This window comes from Manis javanica, chromosome 17 (assembly GCF_040802235.1).
Source record: "Manis javanica isolate MJ-LG chromosome 17, MJ_LKY, whole genome shotgun sequence".
Classification (NCBI taxonomy): Eukaryota; Metazoa; Chordata; class Mammalia; order Pholidota; family Manidae; genus Manis; species Manis javanica.
The window spans coordinates 31,139,173-31,152,050 of record NC_133172.1 but is presented as its reverse complement, the minus strand read 5'-3'; the positions used below and the strand labels follow the sequence as shown (position 1 = coordinate 31,152,050).

The following is a 12,878-nucleotide window of genomic DNA, read 5'->3' as shown; positions in this document are numbered from 1 at the left end:
AAGCATGGGGCAGGGGAGGTTGCACCCAGGGTTCTGATTCTGGGCACTCAGGAGCAGGAGAGCAGCAGCTCTCATGGATGGAAGAGCACAGGCCAGGTTCAGACTGATCACAAGGATTACCTCATTCCGTCCTTAGAATCAGCCTTTAATTATTATTCTTACTTTGCTGATGAGAAAGACTGAACACAGACTTATACAGTGTATCAAAGGGCTCACTTAGGCACAGGTGCAGGCACAGGATTTTAACCCTCGCACTCGGATTTTAGAGCCTACACAGAGCCACTATGGTGCACGGACTGTTTCAGAGGAACTTACCTCCTTGGGCCTCAGTCTGTAAGCTGTAGGCACTTAAGTTTAAGAATTAAGGTTCAAGACACCCCAGAGTGGGCAGCAGTGTAGGCAAAATGGGTAAAGATATCAAAAGGTACAAACTTCCAGTTATAAAATAAATAACTCACAGGGATGTAATGTACAGTGTGGTGACTACAGTTAATAATACTATATTGTAAATTTAGTTACTGCCAATACAGTAGTTCTCAAAAGTCCTCATCACACACAAAAAATGTGTAACCATATAGGGTAATGGATATCAACTAGAATTATTGTGGTGATTTCTCAATATATATGAATATTGAATCATTATTTTGTACATCTAAAACTAAAATGTTATATGTCATTTGTATCTCAATTAAAAAAAGACACTGTAGGTTAAAGATCCAAACTTCTGATCTTTATTTTTCTAAAAAGCCCACAGTAGTCTCTTCAATGAAGCCCTATCATCTTGATACTCCTGGTACATTAAATATTGAGACCAAATTTCAGAGTGAGCACAGAAGAAAGTCTCCAAGAAATTGTATAACACGGTGACAAAACCATAGATATATTTCAGTACATTTATAATTACTTAACTGATTACAATATGCACTGTGATACCACAATAGCCAGAATAGGAATTCAAACCAGCTTGTTCCTTTAGACCAGAGGCTGACTTACCCAGGCTGAATAAATATTTTTATTGAATTTATCCTAACTTTGCTTGCCACTTACAGAGAGCCTACCTGTCAAAGATTACTTTCTAATTGCTTTATGTTTTCTAAAAAGCCCTTAGTACTGTTTTGGTAAGGATCTCAAACAATACTAGGCAGGCAGAGAGAAATGGGTGGTTAAATTGAATAAACAAGAAGATGCCCTCATTAGTACCTATGTATTGAAATATACTTTATTGTGGCTGGCTTTCAATCTGTTATTTTAAAATCTAAAACATTATGTATTTTATATAATAACAATAAAATCCTTATATGTTGAGAACATGAACAAATAAAACGCTTACAAGCTTAAAAAAATTGAATAGCAGTAATTATCATGTTTCCCCAATAACACATTTTAGCAAGGTTTTCATATTTTAAAAACTGAAAATAGCTTTATGAGTTCACAAAATAATACTGTATTTTTCTCAAGATATTAATATATTCTTGTGCTGCAAGTGTATAGGAAGCAATTTACTTGGAAATTTAACATTTGCTACTTTAAAAAATACTTATATTTCACTTTAACCTTCTGAAAACAGTATAAGTATATTTAACAGTAGTTAATTTTTAAAACTTTCGATAAACAGTTTTGTTTGAAATATATCTTTGGTAATGCCATGCAGTCAATCTGAATTTGTAATTAGTGTTTAATCCATAGTGATTTTTTCTATGATACAATCAATCACTAGTTTCCACATGAGGATTAAATTGATCAAATCTGTTGGTTCTGAAGGTAAAGCAAGATTTTGTACTGATATCAGTATATCACTGAGATCCCAGAAGGAAACAGCATTAAATTCAGATCATTCAAATGAAGAGATTTTAATGAAGGGACAACCTACAGAGGTGTTGGCAGGGTCAGGGGAATCAACATGAGATGCTGAGAACAGACCAGCAAACCTCCCATTCTCAGAGGGAAGCCTCAAAGGGGGGAAAGAGTGTTACTGGAGTGAGAGCTGGAGCCTAGAAGGGGCCACTGTGTAGGAACTAGAATCCTGCAAAGGGAAGCCACTGCCAGAGATTTCTCAGGTTTATTGCTTCACACTATGTGCACTGAAGCAGGGCAGGAGGAGGAAGAAGTAAATATCCCAGCTTCTCTCTTCCCGCTCTCTCTGATCCCCTGCTGGTACCCTCCACTGGCCAAAACCAGAAGCTTGTTAGGAGTCAGCTTTCAGGGTCAAAAACAGGGAAGAGGAAAGTAGAGAATGGCTCAGTTGGGAGGGGTGTGGGGCAGCAAACGCATTAGGGAACTCAATCATGTAACTGTCACTAAGGCTTTTTCCCAGGGGGGGTGTGGGGTGGGGTAAAGATCAACATGCTCCTCTGAACTAATTTCTAAGAAGTCTACCAGAAAATATCATTTGGGGAAAATAATGTTTTAAAAATACAAAAAACCCCTTTTCTTCTGTGTTTCCCCCCTTCAAATTCTATTTAAATTCTTCCTTTTGTTTGCCTTCTGGTAACACAGAAATCTGTAGTTCAACAAGGACTCCAGTTAAGCAGACTTCAAGACCCTATTCTGAGAGTGGTCAGAACTGTGGGAAGTCTACACAATTGCCAGTAAATGCAAGATCCAGGAAATGTCCCCAAGTTCCCTATTAAATTTAGTGATAACTTTCCCCAAATGTTAAATCCAGGCCCCCACAGATGATGACAACACTCACCATTTCTTTGATGTCAAATGCATTTGAAGTATATACCAGAAATATTTGTTTGAATGTTCTCTAATCCATTAATTTTATATGTGTGTGCAATTTTCATATGTCTTCTGATTACAGGGTAAATGTAAACAAATACAGAGTATCATCAAATCTACCATGTAAGAATTTAGGTAGTACCACTACTAAGAAGCCTTCTAAGTAGAACTAGAAGAGCTGTCAGTGAACGTTCTCCAGGCAGGCATCTCTGATTACTGCTAAACAGATTCCTGGAGGGCAGGAATTTATCTTCGCAGTAGCCACAGGCCCTAAAACAGTATCTTTCACATTGCAGGCACTCAATAAATGTTTGCTGAATTGGCCAAACCTTGGTTTCTCCCCATAATTAACCATTCCAAAGGCACACAGATAATGATTTCTTGGAAAAATTCCAACTAGTGTTTGATGTTACCTATGTGGTTTTCTCTCAAGAGCGGCTCTGTATGGTTATTTTGTTTTTTCCCCTTTGACCTTAATATCATCTACTTGAATAACAGCTTCATATAAAATTCCTAGCAGCACATACCATAGCAGATTCAAGGATTGTTTTAAAAATGATGCCAGCATCCCTCAATTTAGAAGACAAAGAGTTTCTCCTTCTGAACAGAGGCTAAGAAAATGCATGATGAGATTAACAGAGAGCTAAAGATATTTTGAATATATCTTTTTTTAAGATCAAAGTTTTTTTTAAGAATTAAAGAAAACCACAAACGTGGCCTTCATTAAAAAGTAATCCTGCATTTAATAAAAGTGTCCAATTACAAAGTTCATTTTGTAATGTAGCTTTTTAAACAAGCAGCAAAAATGCTGCATTTAAAATGGGCAAGTGCAAAAAAAAAAAATAACATGCCCAGGATGACCAATGTTTGGGCAACAGTTAAAATATTATTCTATATTTTGCACAACTTAGAATCATTCCCATATTGTATAGTCTAGATCCAAGCATTAATTTCAAATGACCTTGGCCCTTGAAATCTTAAATTTAAGTCTTCAGAACAAAACAGCTTTTCTGCTTTATGGGCAAATGAACTAAATACTAGGGAATGGTACTGTCTAGGCCTTTGATGAAATACTATTTGATGTGTATAAATATTAGAGAATCCATTTTGTTTTAATAAAAGGATGGCTTTATTTCATATCCTGTGACAAAATATTCCCATTTCCTGAACATGCTCTCTTATTCCAACAATAGGGGGTTGTTGTTGTTTTTCCCAGGGTCAGGGGTGGAGGGATCACGATCACTGTTAAATTCATTTCTCAAAATGCAATGTGGTGGGAAATTCAGAATGCAGTGAGGGGAAATAAACGACTGACTTCACCAAAACATAAGGCTGCATTTAGGGCAGCAGGTAAAGGCTATAACAACAACAGTATAACTTCATTACTTGCAATCTTGTAGTTCCCTAAATCTCGATAGCACATTACTTTAGAAGCTTCAGACAGATGGTTTTATAATACTTTATCAGTATTTTAACACCTGAAAAAGCCTTAAAGTCTTAAATTTCAGAAATGAACTAACTCAATCCTTTTATTTTTCACACTTTATCAAATTTTTCATGTTTTCATTAATTGATGAATAATGAAGATTTTTAGGTACCTATTCACCAAGAAATGAAATTTTTACCTTTCTAAGATCCTGAAAAATGAAGAGAAAAAAATCAATTAAAAAATATTGTCAAAGAAATCTTTCAGAATAGAATCTTACACTTAACAATTTATACTTACCTAGTTCTACTATTTGAAATGCATTCAGACTTTAAAGCTAACTTGCCTGAAAATGAAGCTGAAATCAGAAAACAGATCTTGATAACCTTGACTGATGGATTCAGCCATACAACTGGCAAGACCTACTCCATAGGCTTTTTGCATTAACCAAATAAAGTCCTTTATACTTAAGCCACTTTGAATTAGTTTTGTTACTTGCAGCTAAAGGAATCCTGAGTCTAACAATGTGACAACACTAAAAATAAACATGACTGCTTTTGAGATTTCTAATGGATTTTCCTCCTCATATATACCCTTAAGTAACACCAGCGTTTGGTTGTATCTGATTTCATGTTTAGCTGAGGTCTTGAAGATCCCAAAGGACCAAGACAGAAAACATCTGTTGTTTTAGCTACTGTATTAGTCTTCATCAGCATTCTTTTTGGGTGAAATATAATGCAACTGACCCTTTAAGTAGAACTAAGGTAGAATGTGCTGTTCCTGCCTGCTCAGCATCCCTTCTCCAATTTTCCTTTGGACAACTTCACTAACCTAGACAATTTGGAGCTAACACCAAACCCTTTTCCACAGGAAGACACCTGAACCAAGCTTAACCATCAGAACAGCCCATTCTCCATGCTTAGAGAGGGGCAAGTGACTCAGACTGCTCCTGTAAGAAGAGTCCTGAGACTTTTGCTGCAAATACTGCAAAAAAAAAAAAGTACTTTCTTTTTCTTTCTTGCTAGGACTAAGTTGGTGGGAGCTTTTAAAGGGCTTACATGTGGAAATAACTTGTCTGAAAATGAAGCTGAAACCAGAAAACAGATCCTGATAACCTTGACTGATGGATCCAGCCATACAACTGGCAAAACCTACTCCATAGGCTTTTTGCATTAACCAAATAAAGTCCTTTATACTTAAGCCACTTTGAATTAGTTTTGTTACTTGCAGCTAAAGGAATCCTGAGTCTAACAATGTGACAACACTAAAAATAAACATGACTGCTTTTTTATGGATTCCTAATGGATTTTCCTCCTCATATATATCATCTCATTTAATCCTCACAATTCAGGAAACACCTATCTGTTAATATTAAATTAACATTATTTTAGGAATACTTACTATGTAGAAGAGGGATGGGGAATGCTAGGGGAGTGATCAGTATGAAATATGGCGGCCACAGAACTCTCACTTACATTGGAGAAAAGCTGAAGACACGTATCTCAGGGCACCCAATAGATATTCATCAGTTGAACAAAAATAGACAGTATATAGCAGAGCCAGAGGTAATCCTTGTACTAATCCTGGAATGATAAATTAGGAGTCTCCGGCAGTAGCCCCAGCCAGAGATGATGAACCCTAAACTCATTCTCACAGGGCTGCCTATGAGAATGCCTCAAACATAGGACATAAAGATGGAGTCAAGTTAGGTGTGGGAGCCCCTAGGTAGATGTGGCTCTTGTCGGGATAGGAAAAGAATGAAGGGCAGAGATTGGGAGGCAAGGAAGGAAACAAAATATGGGTCTATGCCTGCAGGACATTTTAGCAAAGAGATCCAGCTAGCCCTCAGAATGACAGGTCTGGGCTGCAGAGAGGGTGAGAATGGAAATCTAAGATGGAGAATCACTGGCATACAAATTGCTATTCAGGCTTGGGCATTGCTGGCCACAGCCTCACATGAAGAAAAGAGGAAGTGGCTGGCAACCATGTTTCTTTAGGTAATCTCAGTGCTGCTTGTGAGCTCCATGAAAACAGGTTTTCCCCAGATAGGTCCAGCAGTCAATAAATAGTTGGGGATGACTGACTGTGTACAGTATGCCATTGGTTCTACATGGTGTTTCTCCTGGGACCCTCCACGGCTGGAGCTGGCAGTCCTGGCCATTATACTGGGTGCAGTCTCATTATTCAGCTCTCACCTCTTAAATTAGTTCATGCTCTCACATTAGGTGTAATCACAGCTGGCAACGCTTTCTGGGGAATGTCTCAAAAAAATCTGAGTTGAAAAAATATTTTTGTGTTATTTTAATTTAAAGTAAAATTGTTGTCTCTTTCTAACCCTTTCTCCTGCTGAATCCAGTGACCCTGGCAGGCCTCTGAAAAGAGGAAGGAGTCAGAGTTAGGTTGCTCCCGGGTAATTCTTTAAATGGTTATCAGTTTCAAAGAAACAAAGGATGTTGAAAAGCTGAAAGACATGGCTGTTGGCAGCTTTCCAAGGCAGGTTTCCCCGCGGCTTGAAGAGGGTACCCTGGGGGAGACCGACCCCGTTGGCAGCGAACCCGGAGGCCGAATGGAGGTGCTGTAGGTCCGCGCCCTTCCTCTCTCCAGATTCCCCAGCTCGAGCAGGCCGCCACCGGCTGCACATCTACTCTGGTTCCGCTAAGCACGCAGTTTCAAGGTCGCCTGGTAGTGACCAGAGCGTCAGGTGCCCGGGTGAGCCTCATCCCGACCAGCTTCTTGTTTCGGGTCCCAAGCCGGCGCTTTTGCTTTGGACTTGATGGAGAGGTCCGCTCGCCCTGTTACCTCCGCTTGGTTAACTGCCCATATTCATCCTGCAGGTCTCAACCTTTCGATATCCAGGGCTGGAAAGCGCCCTTCCTCTTGCCATCTCCGCAGCATCTCTCTGCCACTGAGCAGGGCTGTTTTCTCTTTTCACGTTTGTGACTACATGTATGTGTGAAGTTCTAAGCGCATGAAGGGTAAATTCGTTTACGGTCAACATTCCCCATGAAAAATCGCCCATAAATAACAAGATTTGGTGTCTCCACTAAAGGCAATGATATGCAGGTAGACGTGGATAAAACTCAGAGTAAAGGTGCACAGTAAATAAAAAAGTACGCATGCAAAATACAAAGTGTAATTGCAAAAGAGAAAAATGGCATCAGGGATGTGAGCCTGCCCTGAGACGCCGTTTTACTGCAGGAGGCACCACGGCAGGCTTTGTTTTTGCTCACTACGGCACCCTCTGCGCCTGGTCTAGTGCCGTGCATGCAAAGATCTATGCAGAATAAATTAACAAATGAACAAATGAATGAATACACGCTCAATCCGACTCCGCGGACTGCAGAGCGCGCGGTTCGAGAGACAGGCGAGGGCGGCTCTCCTAGGTTGGTCCTGGTGGCCGTGACCCGGGAAAGCGGGCGCGGACACACCGACCCAGAGCCCGGCGGGGCTGGCTCCCGGCTGCTGCACGTGCACCTCCAGCGGAGGCCGCGGTGCACACCCCGCCCCGTCCCGCTGCTCACGCACGCGCCCTGAAGCTGGGCCGCCCGGCTAGCTCTTAGGCCCAGGCTCACCCGCGCAACTGCTGTCCCTTGCGCCTGCGCCCGCTGGGGGGCGCTCCTCTCCCACCCCCGCGCGCCCACTCGCGGACGCCTCAAGGTGCCCTGCGATTCTGGTCCGACTCTTGGCGCACGCGCCGCCTCCTACCTGAGGGCCGGCGAGGGAGGCGGGCGGAAGGGCTGACGGGGCTGAACAAGACCGTGGCAGGAGGCGGGAAGCAAGAGAGCCGCGGCGGACAGTCCGGGCGTGGGGACGCGCGCGCGCGCGCTCCCGGCCCTCACTCCCTTAGTCGACTCCCAGCCAGAGCCCAACCCTGCTGCCGCGCGCCTCCCGCCTCACCGCGCCTAATAACAACTGCGCCCGGGGTCAGGTGGCCGCGCGCGGACAGCGCCGCCATTGGCCCGATGGGGAGCGCGGCGCACCAGGATTGGATGGGAGGCGGAGCCTCGCCGGTGCGGGGGCGGGGCTGTGAAGGGAGGCGGTTAGGGAGGCGACGGGGGTGGGGCCAGGCCGCGATCCGCGCCTTTGTGCCCGGCGCGCGCTCTTCGCCCGTTCCGGCTGCAGCGCCGGCTGCATCAATAATTCAGAGCAGCGGCGGCGGCGGCGGCGGGTACGGGCAGGAGGCAGCTGGACAAGCGGGGACGGTGCGGTAGCGGTTATGCATCCAAGTGCGGCTAAGCAACCTCGGTACCCCTGAGGCCCGGGCGGGGCTCCGGGAGCATCGCGCGGGGGGCACGATTGCCCAGGAGTGCAAGGAAGAGCAGTAGTGTTCAGAGCGGCGTCGGCAGAGCTGCGCACGGAACTGAGGAGGGGGCTTTGGAGTGGGGCTGGGGAGGGGGGGGCCGGCTGGCGCAGGCAGCCCCCGGGGTGGGGGGCGGGGTGGGCGCCGGTGCCGCGATGCTGGGCGTCGTGGAGCTGCTGCTGTTGGGGGCTGCGTGGCTGGCGGGCCCAGTCCGCGGGCAGAATGAGACGGAGCCCATCGTGCTGGAGGGCAAGTGCCTGGTGGTGTGTGACTCCAACCCCACGTCTGATCCCACGGGCACAGCTCTGGGCATCTCTGTGCGCTCCGGCAGCGCCAAGGTGGCTTTCTCTGCCATCAGAAGCACCAACCACGAGCCGTCCGAGATGAGTAATCGCACCATGATCATCTACTTCGACCAGGTGAGTGGTCCATGCAGATTGGGTTGGTGGGGGGTGGGCGTGGATGAGAAGTGGAGGACAGATGTTACTTCCTCTCCAAGGTCTCTCTGCGGAGGCGTGGGGACAAGAGTTCGGGACTGACTCTTGCTTACTCCCCTTCGTTCCCGTCTCGCTATAGGTACTAGTGAACATCGGGAACAACTTTGATTCAGAACGCAGCACTTTCATCGCCCCGCGTAAAGGGATCTACAGTTTTAACTTCCACGTGGTAAAAGTCTACAACAGACAGACAATCCAGGTCAGCCGCCGTCTCAGCGCCAGGCCCCGGCCCCAGTAGGGGGCTACTAGCTGCAGGAGTGAGCTGCCCTGTGGGCGTGGGAGATAGAAGGGGCAGCTGCATGTGCCCGGGGCTGCTGGGAGGGGCAGGTAGCCGGGCCTCACGGTTCTATGGTTTGGGCTTTCCCTGTCGCCCGCTCTCGGAACCTGATCCGCTTCCCAGACACGGAGTTTCCTGCCTCCGCCTTCTTGTCCCTCCAAAGAGGTTCTCTCGCTTTCTTACGGGACTCCAGGGATTTCCCTTAGCGGCTGAGGTTAGCATCACAGGCAGTTGTCGCTTCCAGAAGCTTTCCGCAACCCTCGCCTTCAGAATCACGGACAGTATATCCCATCCCTTGTCCCATCTCTCAAGCCTTGAAGACGTCCGTGCGTTTGCCTTCAGCACCACAGGCAGCGGGCCTCCAGGCCGTCCCTGAAGGGACCGACTCGAGGGTTTTTGAACTAGCAGCGCCGAGCCCAAGCTGTGAATGGGTGGGAAGAGAAGGGAGGAGGCGTAGTGCTGCTCCCTTAGGGCTCCAGCCCTGTCAAGGCCAGCACTCACCGTCTCTCCTAGTTTCTAAGGGTGTCCAGGTTCCTCTGGGCGGAGACAAAAGGTGGAAAGCGCCGCTGGGGAGAGGGCGCTGGGCCTTTGGCCCTGATGCCACCGCGAGGGCAAAACCAGGCGGTGGCAGCGCGGCTGGATCTTGGACAGGAATTGAACCTGGGGTTTGGGGAGGAAACACAGAGTGCAGCTTTGGCGAGATTTCTCATCAGCTGGAAGCCTTGCCCGGTTTCTCCACTGTGTCTCTGCTGTGTTCAGACAGTTAGGACCCCGAAGAGCCAGGGTTTTTGTTTATTTGTCTTCCAGAAGCTCCATTTGCCAGAGTTTCCCTTGGAGACTGGTGGGGGGCGGGGGAGGGGAAGCCGAAGGTCTCAGGTAACTTGAGCCACCTACGGGTTCATTAAACTGGATAAAAAAAAGAATGCAGTCGGAATTCACTTGGGAGCGCTCCGGGAAAAAGTGTCTCCCATTTGGGGGGCAGACCCTGCCTATCGTTCAGATGGGCCATTTTGCGCCCCACTGGACCCTCTGCAGTAAGCTGCAAAGCCCCTTTTCCTCTCGCTCACTCTCCAGTCACAATGCTTCCAGGCCTTTATCACTGTTAGTCCAGCCGCGAACGTTCGCGTCTCCGCCGCCGCTTTGGTACCCGCCCACGTAGCGCCTCTGAAGCGGGCCTTTCTGTTTCCTAGGTGAGCCTCATGTTAAACGGATGGCCGGTGATTTCAGCCTTTGCTGGTGACCAGGACGTGACCCGGGAGGCCGCCAGCAACGGAGTTCTTATCCAGATGGAGAAAGGCGACCGAGCATACCTCAAGCTGGAGCGGGGAAACTTAATGGGAGGCTGGAAATACTCGACGTTTTCCGGATTCCTCGTATTCCCCCTCTGACTGACTCATCGCCGGGATGCAGGCAGGGAGAGGGCGAAGGCAGGAGGAAGGCAGGAAGGGGAATGAGAAAGAGGCCGAAATTTAGAGGACGAGAAAGCGGCACGACTTGAAACTTCCTACTTGTTCCCCAGCCCAGCTGTATCCGGGTAAACGTTGTGCGCCGGCGGTGGGAAAACTTTGTCCGATTCCTCATTAGGAGAAGTAAATTCCGCTTAGCTCTGCGCACTCTCCTTTCCAAAAATAAACTCGCCTCCCCCATTCCAGTTGCGGTAACCAAGAAAGAGAGACTGCATTGTCATTGTTTCTTACCCACTTTCATGTTCCCTTACAATTTATATAAAGGAAACTTTGTATTTCACTGTATAATGTGAAATATCTTCCTCTTCAGTCCCCCTCTGAATCTTTACATCTGCTGAAATCTAATATGCCCCTCCCACCTCCCCATGTTTAATTTGGAGAGGGGATAAGGTGTTTTTGTTTTTGTTTTGGATGGGGGAGGTAGTTTTAATTTGGCAAGTATTGCTCTTAAAACACTGCTCAAGGGTTAATTAGCTGAAGATACTTTGTATCCATGGCTGCTTGTTAGCAGAGAAAGAACTCAACCTTAGTGGTGACTGGTTTAAAAAAATATATGTATAAATATATATCATTTGTACACGAAGAACTGTTCCCAGTGAAAACTGGCTGTATTTCCGTATTTCTATGTCCTATTCGGAGTGATCGTGAAATCTAAGGCTGCTTGATATTCTGATGCTTGTCAATGCCCTCGTGTTCTGTGGCTCCACTAAACGCCAGGAGGTTCTTCCGGATGCTTCCTTGTCCTCTGTAACATACGTGTGAATAGCTAAAATTTAATTTTGCTTCAATTGAATAAAATTGAAGTGGGACTTTTATTTTTCTGAAACAGCTTTCTAAACTCCACATCTTCCCCAGCTACGAGGTTTGGGGGCGGGGTGCGGAAGGGTGAGGTGCTGAGGTGCAGAAGACTTGGTAAATTGCAACCCGAGAAAGGCCAGGGCGGGAGGGATTCTTTGCGAAGTCGGCCTGCGCTCCTTCCTGCTCCAGGCTTAGAGCCAGCCCGGCATTCGCCTGTGCTCCCCGTTTTGGCGCAAACGGTAAGGAATTTGGCCGATATCTTTCCAGGCCAGGCGCGGCTCCCGGCATGGAAGTCAAGTTTGGGTGTTCCGAAATTCAAATGCATTAGGAATAATCTCAGTTCGAGGAGCCGGAATGAGCTTGCCCTGAGCGGCAAGCTTCCCACGCCCCTGCCCCGGATTTCTCCAATCGTCCGCTCCACAGTCCCCGAAGCAGCGTGTTTTGTACCACCGCCTCCGAAGCCAGAGTCCGCCCGCGGTATTACTCAGGCTCTCTGTGATTGCGCTCATCCCAGGACTTTTATTCAAGAGGATCGTCCAGGAGTTTTGATTGTATCGGAACATAATGTGAAAGCAAAATTGAAATAAACGACTTCTTTAAGTCTGGAAGTCTGACCCTGTAGTGTTGGCAGCAGGAGGTCGGGCCCAAGAAGGAGGGTGGGCTGCCGAAGGCTTGGGGCGAGAACCGAGGCCTGGGTGTCGCCTCTGGCTCCCGTCCTTTTACAAGCTTTTTCCTGGCTCGAGAATCAGGGATGAATTTAATAAGGTCCTGAAGAGTTGAGGAAAGCGGGGAGGGGGGCGGGAATTAACAATAAGACGATAATAAACGGTTCTCGTTATTTCTGCGGCTTGTCTGATTTAGAGATTCACTGAACACGCGGCTTTGGTTGAAACTCGGGCTCTGATTCTCCTCCGAGTACAATCTAGGGGCCGCGTCTCTGCCAGACCTTCTTTGCAACCCCAGCGGGGTTCCGCAGAGGACAGGTAGGGACCTTCAAGGATAAGAACTGGGCCCGACTGCTTTAAGGTTCCTGCCCCACGGTTCATTCCCCTACCCTGACCCCAGTCCCCAGGGAAATGGAGATGGGGTGTAATAGGGAGCTCTGGAGGAACTTAAAAAGAAAAACTAGTCTTTCAAAAAATTCAGCATTCTTCTGGTTGGGAGGCAGAGGTTAGGGAGAGCTGGATGGAGCCTTTGGCAGCCAGTGGAACTAGCTCTGTCCAACTGCTCTGCAGGCGCAGAGCAAGCCCAATAGGCTTGCAGGCCCGGCGCGTCCAGCACTCTGCTCCTAGGTGAGGGCTGTGGGCCCTGCGGATCCTGTAGCCACCACCTAAGGAAGCCGCACCGGGAACAAACTGGGAGCTCACTCGTTTGGGGGTGGATGGTCACC

The 12,878-nt window shown here is 47.0% G+C and overlaps 1 protein-coding gene and 1 long non-coding RNA gene across 5 annotated transcripts in view; one reads left to right on the top strand and one right to left on the bottom strand.

The window, feature by feature from the left end:
* LOC108402042 (uncharacterized) overlaps positions 1-8,145 on the bottom strand; it is a 68,490-nt gene extending 60,345 nt beyond the window's left edge. Inside the window, exon 1 of one of the 4 annotated variants that reach the window (XR_005056016.2) lies at positions 7,856-8,145. This is a non-coding gene — a long non-coding RNA (uncharacterized lncRNA). The remainder of the gene's footprint in view (positions 1-7,855) is intronic. The other 3 variants (XR_005056010.2, XR_005056015.2, XR_005056007.2) reach the window with 3 other exon arrangements.
* Positions 8,146-8,568: 423 nt separating this feature from the next.
* On the top strand, positions 8,569-12,096 carry CBLN1 (cerebellin 1 precursor). The gene is made up of 3 exons (XM_017671243.3): positions 8,569-8,869; positions 9,027-9,146; positions 10,415-12,096. The coding sequence occupies exons 1-3, from the start codon at positions 8,606-8,608 to the stop codon at positions 10,610-10,612; spliced, it is 582 nt and encodes a 193-aa protein (XP_017526732.2). The 5' UTR covers positions 8,569-8,605; the 3' UTR covers positions 10,613-12,096.
* The last annotated feature ends 782 nt before the right edge of the window (positions 12,097-12,878 follow it).